Source organism: Patiria miniata, unplaced genomic scaffold, assembly GCF_015706575.1.
Source record: "Patiria miniata isolate m_02_andy unplaced genomic scaffold, ASM1570657v1 HiC_scaffold_5, whole genome shotgun sequence".
Lineage (NCBI taxonomy): Eukaryota > Metazoa > Echinodermata > Asteroidea > Valvatida > Asterinidae > Patiria > Patiria miniata.
The window spans coordinates 37775302-37800125 of NW_024037072.1; the positions used below are offsets into that span (position 1 = coordinate 37775302).

Here is a 24824-nt window from a genome sequence, read left to right on the forward strand (position 1 = left end):
ATTTCTGATACATGAACCTAGAAGCAGAAACCCACACAAACTTGTGCAATTCTACTTTCCCACCGCGCTGACTAACAAGTATTGGATCCCGTATCATTCTTCCATTTGCCATGTTCCTCATCAGCTGATATAATGTGCCTCTTTCATCTCTTAGAATACACCCTTAGTCACGTCATTTTTGTTCCTCAATTAATTTATATTAATCTATAGCCTAATTAAACTCTTTACGTGCAGTGTGCTTTTCTGACCACTCAAAATGGCCTCTACTGCAGATAAAAAGCCAATATCCTCAGTTGCATTTTTTTTTTAATTCAAACTTTGTTCTCAGGCCTGCTAAGTTTATGATTTTTATTTTATTGATGAATCAGATTGTAGGCACCTTAGTTTTCCCTTTGCAAGCAAGTTATGGAAGTGCACTCTCAGGGCCATTGTTCCCCCGCCCCCTAAAACAAACCCAGTTTTAATTCTAAAGAAAAAAATATGTTTAGTAACGTCGCAAAAAAGGCAGCCATTTCCTACACCACCCCAAAACTCAACAAAAGCAATACATTTGCACCCCCTCTCCTTTCTTTTCATATTAAATTTGGGGCGAACATTTTATGGACCCACTTTTTCGGGAACAAAAATGTTTTTGACCCCCAACAATAATGTCCTTGATCCGGCTTTGCCCTTTTGCAGATAGTTTAAAACTGTAGAGTGTTTATTGTGCAAATGAAAAACAAGATTACCCACAATACCTGCCAAAACATAGCAGCATTGGGGCAGAAAGGGACGTGATTCCTTGTAGTGAAGTAAAGTTCCTTTCATTTTGAATACTGACACGCAGTTTACAGTTAATTCTAAAACTAAAAGTGTGTACTTGATGAAAAAAGAGATTATATGAAATGAACAAATTAGGGAGTTAATTCTCCAAGAAACAATCCACCATGTACATTGTACATGTAATAATTGAATACCTATGATGTCAGAGGGAAGGGTTTGTGCCATTTTTAATGTAGTTCAACATGTAGTTGTTTCACTGTTAATTCATTTTGTTCATACATTGTAGCTTAAAGAATACAGTGTACTGTGGCAAGAATTATACTCTCAGATTCACCAGCCATATGGCAGAGGACATTAGTGCGATCCGTCACTATACTGTCGTCATCCATGCCCGTGTATCTCCCCTCCATGGCCGCCGTACTTAGCTGACAACGTCCGGCAAATAAACAGTGCTTTATCTCTGCTCCCCAAAAATCATTAGCGTCCCTGCGAGGCGCGGCTGCGGAGGCCATGGTGGCAGTTATTGCATCATTTATAAGCCGGGCTTTGTGGGCTAACACTCGTCCCAAAGCAATAACTCAACAGAAAATAACAATCAGCTTCTTGGGCTTGACAGCGATCCGTCCGTCGCTGGAAATTGATTTCAAGTTATTCGTTTGAGGAGGTGCTCAAGTGGTCATACTGAAGGGAATATTACTCGGGTCTGTAATGAAGTGGCTCTCAGTCATTAGCCAGTAATTGAGATCCTTATCCGTGTATCATACTTCATTTATTAATCCATATCTTGGGTGTTTTTTGTCGGACCACCTGTGGGTGATTTGTATCAGTGACAAGGTTAATCAGTAATGGTTTGACCTAAATCAAAAGGAGGATTGAGTTTTGATTTTGTTTCGTTGGATATTGCAGGGAAACGCTAGCTTTGAATGTTTAAAGGTACAGTCCATCATTTGCGGCTATCCAAAAATGCAGCTATCCAAAAAGTAACAGACGAATTTATTGTTGAAAACCATACTTGGTTTAAAGATGGTAATTGGTACTAATAAACTCCCTATGAAATTATTCTTTCCAGCATGCTGTCATTTTGAAGAAAACAATAAAAGAAGGTCATTTCCACTGATGCGTCTAAGACGCCTTCTTGGAAATTTCCGTTAGTAGTTCATTTTTAATTTGGCAAAGCCGTGAATGAGTGCGCGCAAGCACTGACTCAACACACAGCTGTGAATGAGTGCGCGCAAGCGTTGACTTGACGCACACGTGCGCACGGTTGCTATTATTTGTCGGTTCAGTGTATGACATCGAGTAGCTGCAATCTGCTGAATGAGAACGTGTCCCGGACGCTGATTTCGGGCGCAATTCAAAACATGACTCAAGCAATTTTTGAATTGAAATCGAGATACTAGAATATTCTCGGAATATACAGCATTCACTGAGCTCAAACTTCATCAGGTTAGCTGTTAAGCACCCTTCTTTCGATTTTGAGCACTTTTGTTGCTTCAAAAAAAAAAATGCACACATTACAAATGATGTACATGTATTCTACCTATAAGTTTCTGAGGATTGCCAAATCTTGGTAATTTGTACACGTATACATGTACTTGCATTATTTACTTTATAAGTTATTAATGCAACGGTTGGAGTCCTTTGTATCACAAAATCTATTTCAATATTGTGTTTTACCCTTCACAATTGTACTTGTTTAGAATTTGTTTGATACATTGCTTCTTTCACAAAACCGAGAAATTGTATCCAAAGCAATGCTTCTGTGGGTGGAGTGGACATTGTGTAGCACTTGTCAACATAATTTTAGTTGTTGTTGTATATCTCGAACACTTTGGTTAATTAAAAGTTTGAAAATGAATAAAACTGCTGCAAAAGTCTTACTGACTGGATTGACCTGAAATACACAAATAAAAAAAATTAGTGGTCTTCAAGGAAATGTTTTTCTCATGTTGTGCTGCACATGTAACATGTGATCACAAAATGAGCTTATAAGTCGTGATTTTTAAGAATTGAGATGTTTGTTATCTGGATTCTGCAGAACAAGAGCTTTCCAATGGTTTACATTATTTAGGGGTACTGAGTTCACTAATGGAAATATAGGCCACCAACTTACTTGACGTAGTCAAACTTATTCTTGAGAAAATGGCATTTAAAAACACAACAAATAAAATGAGAAAGGTATAGCAGCCTGCACAGTACTTACAGTTTGAGGTTCACCTGAAAACAAAAATTGACTATCCTTCATATGTTGGCTTTGCCCCACTATACTGCAAAATGGCAATTTCCAACTTAAAGCTCAATTTGTGGTGACAGGTCACATTTTGTGCAGAGGCTGATATGCGGTACATGAACACAAATACTGTTAAATTTTGAAAATCTGAGATGTACCGGTGCAATGTATTGCCAAACCTGAAGGACCGGCTGACTGTCCTAATTATATCCTAAAACTGATACTTTCAGGTTAAGCTCACCTAAACAAGCCTAGTCTTGTTTAGTTGTTTAATCTGTTGCTTGTTGTGGACTTTTATTCGGGGGGGGGGGGGGGGGGGGTGTTTGAATGACACATTGAAATTTGATAGCTTAGTTAAAGCGCGAAAACTAGCAATTCAATTTGAAAATTAATTTTTAGGGTGCCACACTTCCAAAGGCAAGGAGAGTTCTGCTTTAAGCCTCTTGATTCTCAAACTCATACGCATTTGGACAAACTGGTTTTTAAACATTTTTCTGTAAATGGCCGCCATTTCTTAATTAAAGCTTCATTTTCAACGCCATTTTCACCAAGATCTTGTAGTTTAGGAATATTTTAAAACAATTTCAACATGTCTCCCCAATTTTGAGAAATGTGCGTCTGAAACAGTGTAAAAATATTTTAGGACCACCCTGTACAATGAAAACATGCCTTGGTTCGTTGTTTCATACACCTGCTATTTGGATTAAAACCCTCCTTTCTCCCTTCTTTTGTGTTCCCAGGATCATTGCCCTTCGCAAGGAGAAGTCCCGGGATGCGGCCCGCAACCGGCGCGGCAAGGAGAACTACGAGTATTACGAGCTGGCCAAGATGCTTCCCTTACCGGCCGCGATCACCAGCCAGCTGGACAAGGCGTCCATCATACGGCTGACCATCAGCTACCTGAAGATCCGTGACTTTGCCATGCAGGGTGACCCTCCATGGCATCACTACCCAGACGGGCACAGTGGTGGGATGAGCAGGAGTCTGTCCTCGGTGTTGCAAGGTGGGTGGTGGATGGAGGGTAGAGGATGAAGTGGCAGGGAAGAGGAAGGGTAGGACAGGGGGAGCCAAGTATCTCATTTCAGTTTTCAATTCCAATTTTGTTTATCTCCATCAACTGTAGCGTGTGAGCAATTCCATCGTTACGGACGTTACATTTAGAGCCTACTCAGGGTTCGGAATTAGAGGTAGCCCGCTAGCCAAATGCTAGTCAAAACAGCAGCGGGCTAGTCAAACTATTCCTTAAGTAGCCCGGCTGGCGAGTCAAAATATTATTAATTATAGAAATAAATCATTCAATTCAGGAAGTAAACCTCATCAATTTTTGTCTAGTTTTTTTAACTGTTTTAAAGGGAAGATACAACATTTGCAAACATCACAAAACGAAATGATCAAATTATCACAAAATACCTTACTGGATTGTTAGGGAATGACAGTCTAAAGCATCTTGTAAAATCGTGGCTCCGGGTGTTCTGGCATTTTCAAGAAAAACGGTATTTTTCCAACGCTGGTCGGCCGACCAGCGTTGGAGAAAACTGGCTTTTTTTCAAAAACTGCTCCTATTTTTTCATAATTAGTTATTCCGTGTTTTCTTTGCAATTGATTACACAACTGTGAAGGGGTACAAGCCTGCTAGACTGATTCTCTGATCTTACAATTCCCCAAAGTCTATAAATTCTCTGTTTCATCTTAAGTGGGGTCAGGGAATCAGACTACAGTACAAGAACATGAATGGTTTTCTTGGTGTTTCCAACATCTACAAGCCCAAAACGTAAAACAAGTCATTTTAACAATATTTGCTTTAACATACTAATCCTCCAAATCCATTTATTTCTGAAAATTGCAGCAAAAGCAAATGTTGTACATTCCCTTTAAAAGGTTAAATTATTAGATCTGTTTATTAAGAACACTGAAAAAATTCCCTCAGAATTGAGCCTGAAAATGCACCATTTTGTATTTGAGCTAAAAAAAACCCTGCGGGCTAGTGAAAATGCCCGCGGGCTAGTTAAGAGGCTGTTTCAGTAGCCCGGCTGGCTAGTGAACACAAAAGTTAAGGTCGAACCCTGCTACTGCCTAATTTCAATAAACACAATAAAATAGTTGCAGTGAAAGCTAATTTATATATTTGGGACAACTTTAGTTTAGGCCTTAATGTAGAACATGACATGGTTAACTTGGTGTAAGCTGAATTAAATACTCACTGTAAACGACTGTTACAGACGTTACGCATTCAGACATAGGTGTTGACTCTCAGTACACATTGATAAAAGTCTGTGAAGTTTTTTGCAACTATTCAATGAAATAACTATGTTGTGGTAGATACAGCTTCACTCTGTACAAACACCAATGACATTTTACAAAAAGCTATACTTTGATGTTATGGAAACATCACCCTTTTTTTTTGTTACGGACATCATGTTACAACGATAGGGATGTTACGTGTCTAAAATCAATTTCACACCCATGATAAAAAAAACGACTGAATCATGGTATTTAAAATTCTGTGTGTTATTTCTTTTTTTATGAAATACGAACCTTTCTCCCTGCCTTAAAAACAAAAACTCACAATAACACTTGCATTTTGCATGTGAAACAAGATGCCAAAATGACTAGCTAAAATTCATAGTTTTAGCCCGAAAAGTCTGGAGTCTGGATGCTGATAATTATCCTCGCCTTCGGCTCGGGTAATTATCAGCATCCAGATTCCAACCAGTCTTAAACAAGTGTCTAAAACCGGCCAAACACACATTTAGTCCATTAATTAAACACTGGAAATTTCAAAGAAACAAAGGCAGACAAATCAACAAATGCTGGAACATGTGGACAGAAAGCCCAGCCAATGGACATTTGAATTTTGAATGGTTCCACTGATTTATATAAGTTGAAATTTGAAAGTTGTTTTATGGGTTTCCCTTTTTAGGTCGTTTTTCCCAGCAACATTCTGGAATGTCTGCTATTGCACAGGAGGTGTTTGAGCATAATCTTGGCGGCCACATTCTGCAGGTAGGAGAAATGGTTCTTGTAGCTGTTTGTGTAACAAATGTGACCGGCTCCACCAAAAAGGGTATTATGTCGCAAACAAATTGAGTTATATAGATGGTTGGAAAGCCCACAATGTAAGCTTTCAATCGATATATAATAGAGCTCCATAGCCCATCACGTTCTGGAGATACCATGTATTTGCATATTACTTACTTCTTTGGAGTTCAAATTACACAACTGAGAAAACAGGCTTTGAAATAGCTGGCTTTGTTGTAGAACAACAGAACGATGCACACAAACTGGTTGTTTTTTTCTATTTTGTTCATCAAAATCAACATTTCTGTGAATGAAACCTGAAACTGTAGGTATTAATTGAAGATGACATTCATGACAAAAAATGAAGATCACATTTTGACGAACTTTTCACCCTCTCAATGTTGAGCGGACCATTACACAATTATGCTCAACGTGACGTAATACCCTTTTTTTGTGGAGCCGGTAACAAATATCCAGATTTGTCAAGTACAATTAGGCCCACAAGTATGTGATTGGTTTTTTTTTTTCAATCAGTTAAGGCCCCCCCAAAAAAGGCTCCGGTTTCTGGTATGCGCGCGCGTCGCCGTAGCCATGCGCGTCGGCAAAATGAAAAAAAAAATTTTCAATGAAAGATGATGTCTCAAAACCGCCAAACTCACTGGTTTGACTGGAATGCTGCTGCTGCACAATTTTAACGTGTTTTTAGATTGGGTTATGGTCGAGAATAAGCTTGATGTGGCCTCTCTGGACTCCCATATATTTGCACTAAGTTTAGTCGGGCACCATTTGCAGTCATCAGCACACATTTGAAGCAGAAAAATCAGGAAAAAAAAACTTTTTGGGCAAGCTCCATACCAGAAACCGGAGACTTTTTTTGTGTGGCCTAATCATTCCTTTTTTCGGTTTTAATTGATTGAGTAGCCTATTTATTTTTTGCATCAATTGAAAAATATATAAATGATGCCCACATTGGAAGTTTCAACAACCATCCCATTTACTCACCAGTTTCTCTACTTTAGTCCTCACATTTTTTTTCACCAAGAGCATGTGTCTTTGTGTTCACCCTCCCATTTTTGAAAGAGTTTGGTGGATTTTTCAAGATTTGGGAGCGGAGGACATTTTCTTTGCCTTTGCTTTCACCAAGTAGTCTCTGATTAATTGAACTAAAAAAGTAATCAATAACCAACATAACAATTGATTAATAATAGAATTATTGTTGCTGGCCTATTATAAAGCCTGCCACACGGCAACATTATAACCTTTTCAGAGACCATTTCAATTTCCCAGGGAATGACCTGGTGTTCACCAAGTAGTCTTTGATTAATTGAACGAAAAATATAACTAATACAATCAACATAACAGTTGATTAATAATAGAATTATCATTGGGGCATATTATCAATCGTGCCACAGGCAACATGATAACCAGTTTGGAAACCATTTCAATTCCCCAGGGAATGACAAACCTGACATAAAACCGTTGCCTCTAAGATTTCCCCAGGTTACTTCACTAGCGGCAGGCTTAAAATCCCGCTGAATTTTGCAGAGCCCTGAATTGATTAGCAGTAAAGCTAGACAGTTTACCCTTTTAGTTTATTTGATAACGTCCAACTTTGCCAGTGTTAATAACCCAGTTGGTTGTGTTTTCTATTCCCTTATCCAGGCCTTTGATGGGTTTCTCTTTGCGTTGAGCAATGACGGCAGATTCTTGTACATCTCAGAGACAGTATCCATCTACTTGGGCCTCTCACAGGTAAGACTTGCTAGGTCTCAGTTGAAACTATACAGGTGTCTTGAAAGCTTTGGGACCTACTGTGGCAAAATGAGGAATGTCCCCCCAAACCATGTTTTGAGTAATCAACGCCTGAAGTTGGGTTCACTAAACAAAATTATGTCAAAATTAATATTGTTTTTTTCTTATTTTTAAGTAGCTAAGGTATCCAAGATTCACACTATGCATTTTTGTTGAGAAAAAAATATCCCCAAAAGTTGGAAACTGAAGAACGTTTTGCACTGCCATTGGCAGCGCCATGCGTTATTTCTTTTTTCAAAGCCGTTTTTCTCGAAATGGGGTTGGCGAAATTCGGCGAGACACTGTTAAAGTTCCTGCGGCATATCTTTGGAATGAATTAAGTTACGGAAATAAATTTGGTATCATTGGAAAGCCAATTATTTGTGCTTTAACATGATGTACGTAAGTTGAAAAAGCAAAGGTGGGGTATATTCCTCATTATGAAATGGAAGGTCACTTTTGACCAAGAAAGCCTGTGTACATGTATACATGTATGTGCGTGTTTATGGTGTAAATTGAGGACACAAACATGCAACATCATCGATGAATTGAGGACAGGAACCAAATCGAGGACGACCTCGATTAGAAAACGTGTACAAAACCAATAAGAGCTCTTGCAAGAGTACAAACAAAGGAAAAGGGAAGAGGACAATTGAAAATCCTCGATGTGCACCATAAACAAACGTGCGTCAACGTATAAACACTGCCTTATGGGGTACCGGAGCAATGGGAGGTACCCCACAAGGAATGCCCACCGACTTGCAGGGTACCGTTTTGGCCCACAAATTTTTCACGAAATAGATATATGGATTTTACTCAAAAACTAGGAATTTCCAAGGTGGGTTGATCCGTCGCAAATGGAGTTTTAGAAAATGGATATTAAATCCGAATTTCAGCCCTGGAAATTAATTCTGGTTAAAATAAGAGCATTTTGAAATTAGTGTGCGACATTGCAAAATTTGAGTACACGAGCACAAAGAAAGTACCCCACTTCTATGCCTGTGTAAGCATGCGTTTGCTTGTACGTGTTCAAAAGGAATCTATCACCTGGTTCAAAAGAAAAGTATTAGTAATACTAATAATACTTTCAATCGAAAGTATTAAGAGAGACTCTTGTTAATCCAAATGGACTTTTGTTTCAGAGTGGGGAACTTTATTAATTTTTCATTAATTTTTCATTTTATTGACTCTGTAATTGCAACAAACAGTCAATCTTTAAATGTAGTTGCTCCTAACTGATTTAAACGAAGAACCCTTTATGTGCTTGATTCAAATATTTGAAAAAATTTGGTTTGGCGTGACACTGAAGCAGCAGTGTGTTGGGTGTTTATGTGTCCGTTAATTCAGACTGATCATTTTTTTTTTCGCTGTGAAAAGTGCGGGTTAAGACATAATGTAAATGTATCATTTGACATTTTTTAGGTCCATGCATGTACAATGTAGCAGCAATGCATTTTCAAACCCCCGTTCAAACTTAACAAATGTCAATAGGTATAAAGCATTTGAAAATCATTGTCTTTGTAAGGTTGCTTGTATAATGTTTTTAATATTTGTGTATTATTCAAAAAAAGAAATTACAAACGAGTCAAAACATTTGCTGGTTTAAAAAAAAAAGGTCTGTAATAAAAAGTCTCCAGAAATTGTTTAGTGAGAAACGTGTGGCAGCAAAACAGATAAAATAGCAGTTCTCACATCCAAGGTCTAAAAATTCGAGACTTTTTTAACATACTTTCCAAAATCACAATGTGCCTATAGAAAACATTTTTCCTCTTTCTGGTAATGTTCAAATTTTCTGTTCTTGTAGCATACATTTCTAAATTATTTCATTTTGTTAGCTAATTTGAAATACTGTTATGTTTTTTTAAAATTCTAGTAGACCTACATTACAACATTGATGTATCGCATATAAAACAAAAATGTGTCGGTTTTTTTTTCATCAAATAATTGATACGAGATGTTATTTTCAAATCAAGCTTGTCATTGGCCAGACTGTGTGTGATGTCATCCCCCGGTATCAATTCAGCCCCAGTGATTGGCTGAACTCAGGATTAAATATAAACCCACTTTGTTTGGTCTCTCCACACCTGCACGTCAACTACACGCTGTTTTGTGGAGAAGACTTGTATTCAAGCCGTGTTGATGCATCGTAATGCCAAGTAGAGCCCCACGTGTGAGAATTCCCGCTAGAAGTGTCAGATTTGTGCAAGTTTGCAGGAGATGAGAAGCGCCGTGCATCGCAAGTGTGAGAAGTCTTTCCAAGTGGAATGTGTTATACCTACACGCCGCGGATGCGCCAAACTTGGCATATTTGTTTAGAAGATCGCTGGTGTAGGTATAGGCAGTGCCTTCTCAAAATAAGTCTCCACTTGAAACTGATACGAGCAGGGAACAACTCGACAGAGCTTGTTTACAAGCGCACTGATTTTCAGGGCACGTAATAAGTTTTGTTCAACAACAGGTATGGGGGGGGGGTAACCATGTTGCCAAAATGTACATCTAAGTTACAAAAATAACGTATAGGTAGTATGTAGCAAGACTTTAAAATAAGAGATCAGTTGAATAAAATACAAAGAAAGGAGAGTTCCTGCCTTGTTGAACTTCCTCAAAATGCAAAGGAAGTCATTCTATTAATACAAGCTGGAAATAACTTGGCAATGGAGGCGAATTGTTTCTGGATTGGAAATGCCTCAGTTTTTTAAGGTGGGGGCTCGGGGTATACGAACAAAGGGTGGTCCCCGTTATTGTTGTGACTAACCTCTGGGCCATATCACGCTCTGTCAGACTGCATGGATCGCTCAGGCATATAGTGACGCGATTATCATGCCCAATTACACCGTCATGTGTGCCGGGTATTCCCAGAAGAGCGGCGCAGCGCGGCGGGGGAAACGGCAAGGGGTGTCAAAATAGCCTGGGTCTTTCATACATACAGCTGTGAAGCTGCCACGATCGCTGATTAGCCTCGCTTCCCGCCACCTGGGCCGTCTGCGTGTTGGCGCGGGGTAGTTTTTTCTTTTTTTCCCTCTCTGTTTTTCTTACACTTTCCTTGGCACTGCAGAAGCAGCGCCGGTGAAGGCATCAGCGACTCTGCCGCGATCAGGGGACTCAAAGCCGACTACGGTACAAGGCTAGGTGGGTGACTTTTAGCAGGCAGCGTATGATTCCGGCCACATGATCGTGTGATGATTAAACAAAGTGAGGATGTCAGAGACAGGGTATTGCTTACAAGTTTACAGTTTCCAAATCTGTCCCTGGGAGGCGTGATTTAGGTCACTCTGAATTTCTCAGCAACTTCTTTGATATTCATATACTTTTCCATTTTTAATTAACAGAGGGAAATTTTTTTGATAAACGTTTTACAGTGATTGAAAACTATATGTGTTCAGTGTTAATGAAGAGTTTTAAAGAAGACTGAAGTGAGTGTTATCTTCAATATCCTTTGTCTTAAACAAATGCTTTCAAAACAATTTTTTTCTGTGAAACAGAATTTTTGTGTGCCAATTTCGCAGAATGAACACCTGAAAACCAAATGAAAATGAAAAGTTAATTATTGGAAGAACTGTTCTTTTTTTTAAATGAAAATTGCATCAAATACAGAATTTGAATCAATGAGAGCTTGGTTGCCAAAGGGGGGAAAAGCACGCAGGATGTGCGTTTGACTTTCTCCCAGACGCTTCCATTAACACCAAATTGACTGTACAAGGCCCCCGGCCTAAAAGCTACGCCCCCTTCAATTGCCTACTTACGGCCTGTTGACCTGGGGTCCACAGTGTATCAAGTTTTTTATCCAACAACTCACAGGTGCAACTGTGTTGACAATGATCTCTGGGCTTCAAATTGCCCACAAATGGAGTGAACAATTCCTCCCTTAATCCTTCGGTATATTTGCGTCTCGGTTAGGGCAGCCCCTCAAGCGTTGGAAACCTCTCCCCCTGCTTCAAAGCCGACTCTATTCCACCGGTTTTTAATCGCTGCTGGAGTGGTTAATCAGGAGCAGATACTTCAGGCACGGCTAGGCGCTGTGCATAGAGAACGATGTGAGGAGCGATCAGTCGGCTGTATTTGACATATTAAGGCCCTGAGATGCTTTGTTATATCGTACGATTGCAACAGCTTATGGAGGCAGGTCTTCACAAAAGAAATTGACAAATCAAGTTTAACATTTTTTTTACGGTTTAAAAAGCTTAAAGTGAGTGTTTTAATCAGTCAAGCCCACTATTTTTGGTCATTCAATCCATTAAAACAATAATCTGAAACGACTGGAAACTAACTGTTTTCATATTTCTGACACATACAAGGTCTGCAAACATTATAATCAATATCATGTATTTTATTTAAAAAATAATTGAGGTGATACAGTTTGAAGTCCAGACTTTCCTTGAGCCTAGCCCTGGCTGGCATACACGATTGGTTTTGATTTCCAAAGCACTGTTGTACAGTTATAATGGTTTGACTTTCCCTAACAACATTTTCTGGCCTTTTGTGGTTTTGCATATTTTAAGAATTTATACAAACTGAAGGCCTGAATTCATAAGCCATAGGGTGCTGGGGAGGTTTTGGCAGCACAAGGAGTAACAGGTGGGGCAGTTTTGGGCGGTTTTGGGCAGTGGTTTTATTTTCACCCGAGTCCTACACGAAGTGATGACACTCGTAAGATTTTACATGCACATGTACTGGTACATGTAGCTGTTGGGTAATTCCGTGAGAAAATGGCTTAAAAATTGAAAAAATTATGACATCTTCAAGACGTCAAGCATCACAACCTCAAGTGTGGTATCATCTTAAAGGGGACAATAAGACCTTTCATTTAAGTGATTTGGCAGTGAGATGGAATATTATTAAGATTTGTTTATTTTATCAAAAAAACTCTCTTTTTTTTGGCTAAAAGTATGGATTTTAGGAAGTCATTTTAGCACCTTGTTTTACATGCAAAATGCAGTTGTTAATGTGAATCACACCCCAATGATGTAAGGGCACTGAAAATATCTTTCTATTTGTTCACAGTATTAAAAAAATTTCAAATGAAGGGTATCTAAATTTGTTGGACATTTTTTTGTAACGTGAGTTAATACCGTCAAAGTACCGATGTGTAGTTGTTGTCAAACCAACAAAAGTGTATTTTGTATTTTGCACAGATTCGACAGAAGACCCTCTCTAAATGCAACGCGAGTTACCATGGCATCGCACTGATAGGATTCTTACCATTGTTTCTGAAATATAACCAAAAAAATCCAAATGGTTAAAGATTTGATTCTAACTCTCCGTAGGTGGAACTGACAGGCAGTAGCGTCTTTGACTACATCCACGCCGGGGACCGTAACGAGCTGGCTGAGCAACTGGGTATGAAGCTGCCTCCACCCCGGACAATGTCTCAATCCTCGCTGGGTACCGGCAGCAGTGATGGTTGCCAGTCATCGCCTATGGATTCCCCAACGTCTCCGCACAGCGAACGTAAGTCAAATATTTTGAAGGGATTAAATTTTCAGAAGTTGAATTGGTTAAAAATGTGTTCCCTGTGCTATTTTCGAGTTTCATCTCGAAAAATAGATTCTAATTTGTAAATTAAAAGGTTAGAGGGGCCTGATAAATGTCGTCTTTAGCAAAGTCTTCTTCAGAAGTCTTTGGATACTTCATGAGCCGGGCCTTTTATTTTAATCTTTTCTTAAATTGGTAGTTTTGTAGCAATAATGAATGAGACATATGGACCAAACACATTGGCCCGTGTTTAGTTTTTAAATTGTTACTTAACAATTTCAAATTATGGCTGCCTGACAATCATTTCTTCCTGGCAGGGTTGGCTGGTTTCCGCCCCACTTTGTAACTGTTCCATCTAGTACCGTTTTTCTGTTTGCTTTAATTCATAATAAGTGAAAGGGAAACAGTGAAGAGGAAAAGTACAGTATCTCTAATTTTGTTACTTGACTAGCCATTTTTGTAAAATCCAAGCACGTTTAAGTAACGTGGGACAAGTGTTTATTGGAGGTGGCTAAGGCAAATATCATAGACATGATAGAGGGTCATTTCTGTGGGATATCTTTTTCATTTGACACAAAGTAAGAGTGTTAAGAGACAGTCGCTGAGTGTTGATCGTCGTCCGCAACTTTCATCAGGACGCCTCTCTGGAGTGTTTTCAGTCGTTTAATTGAAGTTGTACAATAGCGGAGCTCCTTCCTCCCAAGAGAGCCAGGTACCGGTGATAGCGGTGATACAAGTGTCGTGCCGACTACCTGATGCCAATACCAATGGTGGGTCGTGCCGGGCTGGATGCGGCCAGTTTGGCAGCGGCTTCACGTAGTATCGTTCTGGAGTGCCGACTCTTGAGTGGCAGCAACTCCGATGTGTCAGCGTGTCAGTGGATACTTGAGCCGGGCCGGGTTTATTAGGAAACAGGCAGCAGTGGAAACACTTGTTTCATCACACCGGCCTGGTGTCGGATCCCGCCATCATCATACCACTTTTGACACCAGCGTCGAGATGTTGACACTACCACAGGAGTGGCATGCGGGGCGGGGCTTACACTCATCGAAAACAAAAAAAGGGGGATGGTGAAGTTGGACAGGCTGCTGTTTACCGACTACTCGCAGAAAGTGAAGCCGTCAAAACTTCATGAATTTAGATTGAGTCAGTGCGCAGTGGGGCACTGTGCCTATTGGGTCATGGTCAGATGTGATTAGCTCATCGCCGGTCCCGGCGGGAAGAAAGCAAGATCACTGTGTTGTATCTGCTGGGGATGGCGTGTAATGAGATGAGATGCATACACTAACCTCATTTCCTTAGGATGTAGGGAGGGGGAAGACCAAGCATGAGATGGTAAAGAAATGACATGAGTGGATAGGAGGAACCGGGAAGAAAGAGGCAAAAAAGAGATTTGACGGGTGACAAGTACTAAAGAGGTGACTTAAGGACAAGGACCAGGGAAAGAGGGAGTGACCTTTGAGGCAAAAATTTCTGAAAGAAGATGTAAAAAGAAAAACTTAATGAAAACATTTGAAAGACATAAGGCAAGGGCTTCTATTTTTGCCTCTATCAACAAAGAAAATACAGGAACTGTTTACATAGTTATCACTCTTGGCAAGGAATTCAACGATTTTTCTTTCAAAAAATTAGGGCAGAGAATGCAGCAAGACATCTGATATTTTTGTGGTCATTACAATTAATGGAGTCAAATTGTTCAAAAAAGATTCCTGGCTGTACCTGCAATTCAGGGAAATTGTTGGAAGATGCATTTGAAAAGAATACATGTTGAGGAGATTTCAGGATTCAGGAAATTTGACTTGGTGTTTAGCACGAGAAAAGTGATGGGATAGAGAGGAAATGGATGTTGAAGATTGAGACCAAATAAGAGGGAAATACTGCATTGAAAGAAATTTTATTTTTTAATTTTTTAATCTAGATTAAAAAAAAAAAATTAATAGCTGGTTAAAAGAGTTTATAAGGAATTGTAAACCTCGCCCCCCCCCCCCCCCCCCCCAAATAATTCAGTGCCAAAACATGGAAGTGTTGGATGTTCATAATTAACGTGTCATACACTCCGGGGCAAAAAAAGAAAAGAAAAATAGAAAGAAGTGAAAAGAGAAGAAAAAAATCCTGAAAGTAGAACAAGATGTTGGTTGTGCTCCACTTTGCCTGTAGCGTGGCTTAAAATGTGTCACATTAGGGCCCTATCTATGACCACTCTGTAAACAATATCATTCTCCTCAAACAAAAGTATGGATTTGGAAGACCCTTATCCAACACGGAGGTCTTTTTTTCTCTTTTTTCCTTCCCCGACCGTGAGCTCCCTACGGCAATCCGCACACCCCAGTGCGAATCCAAACCTACGCGCCTATCGCATTTCCCCCAGACTTCGCACATTGTAACTGGAACCAGGCAACAGCTTGCTGGCAAATTTGCCCGAGGGTCTCAGAGGAGGAAGATGAGATGAAGAAACTGCCGGCAGCGTTCTCTCTTCCTTTCCTTCTTCTCTCGCTCGCTCGCTCGCTCGCTCACTCCGCCGTTCTCTCTCCCGTTCTCTTTTCCAAACGCCGTCGCCTCCTCAAGACCTTGTCCCCTACCCGCAACATTAAGCAACATTCAAATGTCAATCTGGTCTGAAACCGCTCACGCACGACTGATTAAATTTGAAAGGGGCTGGGTGTGAGGTGCTGAAAGTTTGATGAGGGTTTCGTCCGCGCGTTGGCTCGCCGACATATGCTCCCCTCACTGATTGGAATGCATAGGGAGTACGCGCCGGCCGGGTCCCCCCGTGTGCTTAGCTCAAACCATGCAAGCTGAATTAGATTGGACCGGACTGGCTAAATGCTAATGAGACATCAATATGCAAATTGGACGGGGAGTGGTAGTTTTGCGGAAGGAGGGTGGAGGGGGGGGGGGGATCGAATCAAAAAGGATGGCAGACAGACTCAACTAGATCCCCAGTAACCCCCTCCCCTTGCCTAATCAAGGGTGCAGTGGTCTGTTGGAGTCCACGCGGTGTAACAAACGGACCTTGTTTGCAGCTTTCGCTTGATTACGTCGTCTGAAAGTCACCGGGGAAGACAGGAAGGGTGGGATTTTTTTATGAAGAGAGGGTTTAAGATGTCGTGTCAATTAGGTCATGCTTGATTAATTACATGCCTCCCCAAGGCCCAAAAATGTAACAGGGGATGGGCAAAAGAGAATGACACCTGGGTGACGGTCTTAGGAAATTCCAGTGACAATTTTTCCCCCTTTTTGTACTGGTACCAATGCATATTTTTTTTTGCATACATGATTTAGCTTATCCTTTGCCTGCTTTGATGCAAAATGTAACACTTATTTTTTGCTTCTTTCATACTTGCAGAATTACATATTTCTCAATATTCTAACAAAACAAAATCATTGACTACTTTGTCAATGGTGCAGGCTAGCTGCCTTCTCTTCTTCAATGCGGTGAATAAATGGAAAAAAATCTGTGAAATTTCTTTTGAATTTTCATTTTCTTAGGAGTCTATTTAGCTCAGTTTTCTAAATAATCTATTTCTATTTAGGTTATTTGTGAGGCGTTCTTGCAAAATGAGACAGAACTGGGCAAAGGTCGAAATGAGAGTTCTAGTGTATAAGAAAGAGAATAAAATTCCCCTTGCAATACTGTTTGTGACACTTCAATTGGACATTCCGTTGACAACTTGTGGCTGTTTAAAGTTCGCATTTATCGACATATCGAGGAGAAAGCCTTCAAAGTTTCGAGTTAGTAGTCGTGAAACTGAAAGATGCCAATTGTTTTCCCCTAAAATCATGTGTAGAAGACATATCAAGGATTGCAAATATCAATCAATCTGAAAAATTGGGGAAAAAATCATCCCCAATGTTTTTTTTTGTACTTTCTCCACTACGACCTGTGCCCAGTTCCATTTCATTTTGCTAGAATGCCTCACATTTATACCATGGTAAACCCAAAGTAGTGAGAGTAAAATATATCAATAATAAACAATTATTATTTGGGCCCTGCAATTAAAATATAATAAAGGAATCAATTGGATTTATAAGGATGAAAAAACAAAAGTAAAAAGCAAAACACTAGAAACTAATACAGGGTGGTCAAAAAAAAGTTAACTTTTTTCAAAGGCAAATTTCTTATATTTGAAGAGACATGTTGAATTTTTTTTAAGATATATTCCTAAACTACAAGATCTTGGTCATATATGGTGAAAACGGCGTTAAAAATAAAGCTCAAGTTAAGAAATAGTGGCCATTTTACAGAAGAATGGTCAAAAACTAGTTTGTCCACGTCAATGGCAGTCATGTAGGCCTAATTACAATTATTGCAATTCTTTGTGCGTGCAGTGATATTGTGTTGACTATATCTCATAGACTTGCATGTGGGCAATCTGGTTTTTGACCATCTTTCTTTAAACCATCGTCATTTCTTAATTTAGGCTTTATTTTCAGTGCCATTTTCACCATATACCACAGAGAAACTGTAGTTGAGGATTATCTTGAAACAATTGTAACATGTCTCCCCAATTCCAAGAAATCTACATCTAAAACAGTGTACATGTTTTTTATTTTCGACCACCCTGTTTACACTGAAAGTGTAGTTAGCAAAGAATTGACAAAAAAAAAAAAAACGGAAAAAATCTAATCCATACATTTGTGTCGGTGTAATAAAGGTGACATTAAATATACAATGAGATAATTTATATGTATTAACCAGTCAAGCATGGCCAGTCTTGTCCTGGGAGAACGCCTCAAATTTTGGCCCTTACATATTAATGTGATTATTGCACCAAGATAACGGCCTATTGGCCCCTAGAGACAGTTCCCCAACTACAGCCAACTAACCCCCTCTCTGAAAGAAAAAACCCTCGGGTCCTGATGTGGTGTTTTATTCATTGTGTGCATCTGCTAACTTTAAAAGTCATGAGGTTAGTGGGATTCTGTTGTGTAAGTGGTAGAGGAATATTTCGTTGCACAACAACGAAAATGGATTACTCGTGCAGAACTGGCCAAACTATTGGTGGAAAAAGAATTGGTGGGTGAGCTCAGCTTGTTGAAAGGTCAAACTAAAGAACTGAAGAGAATCATCAGAATTTCATTAAAAAAAGATTCACTTTGTCATTAATACTCCACAAATTGTTTTCTTCTCATCATCTGTCTTTCTGGAGTCTTTCTGAAGTTTGGTGCGTTATTAATCTCCGCTGCATACAATGTAAAACCTTCTGGCTGAGGCGTGCACCCACAAAACCCTTTCTGTGTTTGGAAGTAGTTTATTTTTGTCTGCTTATAAAGGGGTTATGAGGGCCCCCTCTCTACACGCTCCTTGAGTGTCAAACAGTCAATGTATTTACTCCCCTACTCCAGTCAGTCTGGTGTACAATTAGGTTGACTGATTAGTCGATACTTTGGCCTGACGATTTTGTCAGACTCTGTCACTTTTAAATGCAAATGTATAAACAAAAAACTAACAGAGTTGTCGATGTTTTAAAAACTTCTTTCTTTTAGAAATAAATCATCAGATTTTTAAATTTAAATTTTTTAATTTGTCAATTTCTTTTTGATTTTGTAAATCAACATTTTTGAAAATATAATTATAAACCAATCACACTTTGATTTTTATTGTAAATCAAAATATGTCAGAAAATTGTTTATGCCTGTTAAATAAAACAGTAAAATATTGGCTTCAGTATATTTTAGGTGGTTTGTTGAATATCTCACAGTATGGAGCCATCAGATTTGATTTGTAGATTCTTTTTAACCGGTGTTTATTTACGTTTTTTTCTACTACATATTTTTCAAAGCAATTATTTATCATGTACAATATAACCCTGCAGCTGATTTCACCAAGTTGACCAACATGATTTAAATTAAAAAAACCTGCTCACTAATCCTTCTCATCCTTGTTTTTGTCTTTTCCATGCGTCCATCACACAGCCACGGGACTAAACATGACATTGTCGCCGGACTCTAGCTACCATCGCAGCTTTGTCGTCAGGATGAAGTCCACACTGACCAAGCGAGGAGTTCACATCAAATCCTCTGGCTACAAGGTATGGTGCTGCGAACCTGCAGAGACCATAGACATAAAATAAAACCTAGACACGACATTCACTGCTTTTACGTTGTAAATTCTGTGAGCAAAACGGGCTGCGTGACGCGGCCTGGTGCGATGCGCGAATTGTCACGTGGCTTCGATTTACGCACATGCTTCATACGTATACCACGAATGTTCAGGCCAGCGCCAATGCACTTGTGCACCACTTAAGTTTTTTTGTTTCCCACATGCGTACGGGACCAAAAGATTCCAAATAACACGCGCAGTGAAACCGCTCTCTTGCTCGATGCGACGCGTTTGCGTAAATACGCGTAGCATTTTGCTCACAGGGGCAATAGCAAATGTCGTGTCTACCGGTAGGTTTTATTATACCGGTATGTCTATGGTAGAGACAGGAATCAGAGTCTTGGTTGGTCTTGGTTGTCTTGGTTCCAAGACATCGTTAGTGGTGGGATATTTGAGCGCCCACAGATTATTGGACTTAGCAGCGGTTCACCGAAGCGGGCGCCCTTTATACACACGCCAACAAGCTGCAATTAAAGGATGTTTTGGGAATCTTAAATTTCTGCTCCGGAAATTCCAAGCAGTATTGTGTGTGCATTTGCATTTGTGTATGACGTACATGCCTGGTTTCTGTAGGCACTGCAGTTTTCTTCGCCACACGTGTACTGTTTGCTTGCAAGTGAGGTGTAAGAGTTGTTGGATCAAAAATCGTCACCGTTTTCACGAAGAGCCACATATGTCGATTTTGAAGAAAAAGTGTTTTCGAGATAATCGCAAAAGAAGTTTCTCATATTTTAAAACTGCAAAAAATACCACTTTGCAACAACTTTGTGAAGCAAGGAAACCATCACACTATTCTGTGTGAGCTGAATGTTTACATGAACCCAGTAATAAGACTTAATTCAGCAGTTAATTAGTGAAAATTAATTAGTAAAGATATGTGGCTCTTCGTGAAAACGCAAATTCAGGTTTCCGACATATTGGCCCTTTCTGTTCAATGTGTATTTCCATAGGCGCGCAGCTGAAAATGTAACAAAGATATGTGGCTGTTCGTGAAAATGCAAATCTCATTTGACCTACTTTTACGTATTTCCGTGCAATGGGTTTTGTACGCGTTCAAAGGGCCAAAATGTATGTGGCTCTTCGTGAAAACGCAAAATTCATTTATCGAGATTTTGGCCCCTTGCAACATTAATGTAACTTGGAAATTAATGATGTTTTGCTTACAGAAACATGTCAAAATGGTTAAGTACATTGTTTTAAAGCAAAATATTGAGAAAAAAATCAAAATCGAAAAAATTGTAATTTTTGACGTATGTGGCTCTTCGTGAAAACGGTGACGAAATAACATCCGCTTGGATGAAGCCATCATTTTGTAGCAACAAAGAAACTGGATTTGGAAACAAAAAATCACCACATCAGTGCTCTTCACTAACTTGAACGTGGCCATGAATCAACCGATACATACGTAGTGCTATCCAATGCACATTGTACATGTATGTTACGTGACCTGACTAACAGTTTTCAGAACAGCTCTTCTGTGATTTTCCACCAGTGCGCATGCGCTGTTATTTTGCATATTAAGTCAAGCCCTATTGCAATGCAAGATTCCCAAGATGTTCCTTGCTTGCGGTTTCTTCGACCGAGTCAGGTTTGTGGATGGCCCTACAGGACCGGGAACATACCTGCTACTGCGCGCAGTAAAATGGTTGGATTTTCTATCATGAATTACCCCTCTAAGAATACCCTAAGAACCAAGACTGCACCATAATTCAAAGCACAAGATATTGAAGAAACAAATGTGAGCGATTTTAGTAAGGAAACGATCTGTAAAATATTGTGGATAAAATTCGGTATGCAAAAAGATAGAAATTGCAAGTGACAACGAAAAACATGCAGCTTTTCCATGTGGTTGGAAGCAACTGATCTATTAAAGCTACAGAATATTTAGATGGATCTGCTAGACATGTTGGTGACTTCATCAACTGGTAAATTTAACGTGTCTCATTTTCAGGCGCTGCAAATCTACATGTATGTATTCCACGCAGCTAAGATTTACCGATTACTACAAGTTCTTTCAAATTACTCTCAGAAAAAAAATATGTAGCAGATGCCGCAACAAAAATTTACTTCTCTCACAATATAGAATTTGTAGTTATATGCCGCCAACAGAGGGCGCTGCCTATCTGAGACAAGAGAGCCCTGCGGTAATGTGTTCCTGGAGTAGACATGATTAATGCCAGTGAACTGGGGGGGGGGGGGGGGGGGGGGGGGGGGGGGGGGGGGGGGGGGGGGGGGCAGGATGACTGATTGAAGGATGGCAGTGGAAGAAGTGGGAAAAGTTGACACGTACTGCCACAAGATGGCAGCAGACAGAATATCTGGACTTATTGTTATTTTGTTTAACGTTGAACGATGAAATTGACTGGAGTGAGCTTTCAACCTTCGTCTCTGGTAAAAGTATTGTACCAATAGGCCTTAATCTTAGGGCAGGTTTGGGCAAGGACGATTAGTCGACTAGTGGTTGATTTGTGACGTACCTTACGCCTGCGCACCAATAGCAACGTGCAAACGCCTCTAGTCAAATGATGGTCCAAACATCATCACGAAAACTCCTTGATCCTGGCTCTCTGCTGTACGTTATGAATGCGCGCTGCTTTTGGTTACCAGCGATGCAACCAGGCCCAGTAGGCTGGTTCCAAATAGTCGACTAGCGTAGTCAACCATCGTCGACTAGACAGAGTTCGGGCTATAACTCTAGTCGAACTTCATTACCCTTTGGTCAACAATAGTTCTTGCGCGAACTTGACCCTACATTGCAATCCAAAGGAGGTCAAGCTTTAGAAATTCTTAAAATTAGTAAATTGTGTTGACGGGGTTGAACAATTTATGCTTGAAAAAAAAATGCCTGATTCTGAAACAAAGAAAGATGGTGGTGATGTAAATTTAATATTGGGTTTTGTCCTTGACCGACATTTTATAAACATATGTTCTCATCAGTGTTGTCGCGAGTGATTGTCAGACTCGAGAGTGAAGTAACACCGAGTATAACAGACACTTGCTCGCAAGATTGCATGGTTGCCTGCAAGCGTGCGGGCAGTCTTGCCTGTTAGCGGGGGGGTGTGCCCAAGTTTCATGAAATAAATCGTACATAATAATAAATCGTTCAAATTTACATTGAACTTTTTGGCAATCCTTCAGGGGTATGAACTATTATCAATATTTTTTTTTGTTTTTTTGTTACACTGGCATGTTACATTGTACCTTAAATGTTTGTATTTGTTCTGTGTCTATGTGTGTCTTACTTGAGAAACAATAAATGAAATGAAACGAAACTGAAATTATTACATATTGTAATCAGGGGCAGATCCGGGATTTTCAAAAAGGGGGGGGGGGGCATGAAATGTTTCAAACCTGTGCGGGAAGTTTTGTTGTGACACACCAACTCGCGAAGCCACGGCGTGGGGTTCGGGGCCCTTAGGCGGGCCCCGAAAAATGTTGAACTTTAGAAGCTCTCTGGTGCATTTTAGAGCAAATCTGGGGGTCTCTGCGGCAGATTTTTCCTCAAAATTCAGAGGAGATTTATAATGTTTTTAAAAACAAATATTGAATAATCATTTCACAAACATTACAACTTCCTAAACTGGAAAAGTATATGGATTAAAAGTAAGTTTCAAGTTGAGAAATAAGTCGGAACAACAAAATAAATCTGATTCCTATCACATTCCTATCGCGCCATGAAAGTTATCGAGACTGTCCATCAAAACTTTTTTTATAAAAAATTGCCTTACCTAATAATATATGAAAATATATTTAAGGTAGGTTATTCTTTAAAATAATGGAGAATTTAAGTCGTCTACGCCACTATGCTAAAACAATTACAATGTAAGTTACCGTCAGCCACCGCCGGCCGCAGCTGGCCGTATATTGCGTCGCGCACACGGCGCACTATATAACAGCACTGTGTATTGTGTGGGACCCGGAAATGAACCCATGTGCTGTGGCCGAAAAGTTTGCAGAAACACGATACGGTGTATCACGTACGAGCAGAACAATCTCGTTAGAAATATTTATTTTAATGGAAAATACGTACACAGAAATGAGAGATCACGTTCTGGGAATTAATTTGAAGAATTCTCTTTCTCCATCGATGTTCGTTTGGTGTATGTAGCCCGTAGTCACTGGTTCTGGTCCTACATCATAGCTTTGATTCTGTTGGGAACGCGGTGGGAACCAGTGAATGGCGATGGCACTGCACTGCACTGCCGCATGCCGTATGGAACATTGTACAGCGGCATGGCTTCGATGTCGTGAATGTGCATTTTGATGACACATGTGTCAGAAATACAGGCTTTTTCCGTCAAGATTTAGCATGTCCAGGTGAAATAAAGAATAGCGTGTGTAAAAAAAAATTTCAAAGAAAAAAGAGGGGGCGTGCACCCCCCACGCCCCCCCTGGATCCGCCCCTGGTAATTCACTTGCATTCGTAAGTTAACACAACAACATGATATCTGCTACTTAAATGTCTTAAAAATTGCCATAATATTTTCCATTTCTTGCCCATTTCTCTCCTCGTCCAGGTGATTCACGTCACGGGCTCAATGCGGCCACGCATGGTGTTGACCCAGTATTCCCGCCACAACCCGGTCATCATGGGTTTCACCGCGGTGGCCCAATCCTTACCTCCACCCACTGTCAGCGAGATCCACCTAGAACCCACCATGTTTGTCTGCAAGCTAGACCTAGACCTGACTATTGTCTTCTGTGAAGCCAAGTAAGTAAATATAGGGACTTCATGACACTTTTGTAGTCAAGGTATTTACGATAGATCACAAGTCACCACGATGCCATCACAAGCCTAGGCAAGTAATCATTCTCCACGCAAATGCGAATGTGAAGTTAATTTGAGTTCAGAAAACATTCGCTGCGAAATTCACCGGAGCTGAAATGTGAGTTTGCAGCGCGAATACTTGCTGTGACATCACAAATTAGCGTTAAAGTTTGCTTTTGCGCTGAGCATGTATGGACCAGCCCTACGTCACAAGTCCAAAGGCAACTCAGAAGGTATTCAGATAAACTGTGACAAGGGCATTCCTTAAGCCCACCGTACAAGAGAGCTACGTGCTGAACACAAAGTCATTTTGAGGCTGGTTGCTCAGCACGTAGCTCGCAAAATATCCCCATGTGCGGTGAATATTTGCTGAGGTTTCTGCTTTGCGAGGCCGTGAGGCAAATATCTATCCTGTTTGATTGCTTTCGCCTCGTGATGTGAAAAACTCACCATGTTCGGTCAACCTGAGCTATGTGCTAAGCTAACAAGATTAACTAGCGATTGAAAGCGCATTATTCTTGTTTGTCGGTCGCGTGATTTAAAAAAAAAGGGACAAATGCCAGCAGGCTTTAGAAGCTTTGCACAACAAATCTTAAAATCATGTGTGCAGAGTACATGATTTAATTGGCTAGCTAATCGTTTAAAGCTATAGTCCATCATTTGCAGCCATCCGAAAAGTA

At 40.0% G+C, this 24824-nt stretch overlaps 1 protein-coding gene across 1 annotated transcript in view; it reads left to right on the plus strand.

Annotated features, from left to right (window-relative positions):
• Nucleotides 1-24824, plus strand: part of LOC119741429 (neuronal PAS domain-containing protein 3-like) — a 35633-nt gene that overhangs the window by 2714 nt on the left and 8095 nt on the right. Inside the window, exons 2-7 of the mRNA XM_038217175.1 lie at nt 3733-3995; nt 5913-5995; nt 7673-7762; nt 13066-13249; nt 19190-19305; nt 23894-24087. Of these exons, the coding sequence (XP_038073103.1) occupies nt 3733-3995; nt 5913-5995; nt 7673-7762; nt 13066-13249; nt 19190-19305; nt 23894-24087 (930 nt within the window). The remainder of the gene's footprint in view (nt 1-3732; nt 3996-5912; nt 5996-7672; nt 7763-13065; nt 13250-19189; nt 19306-23893; nt 24088-24824) is intronic.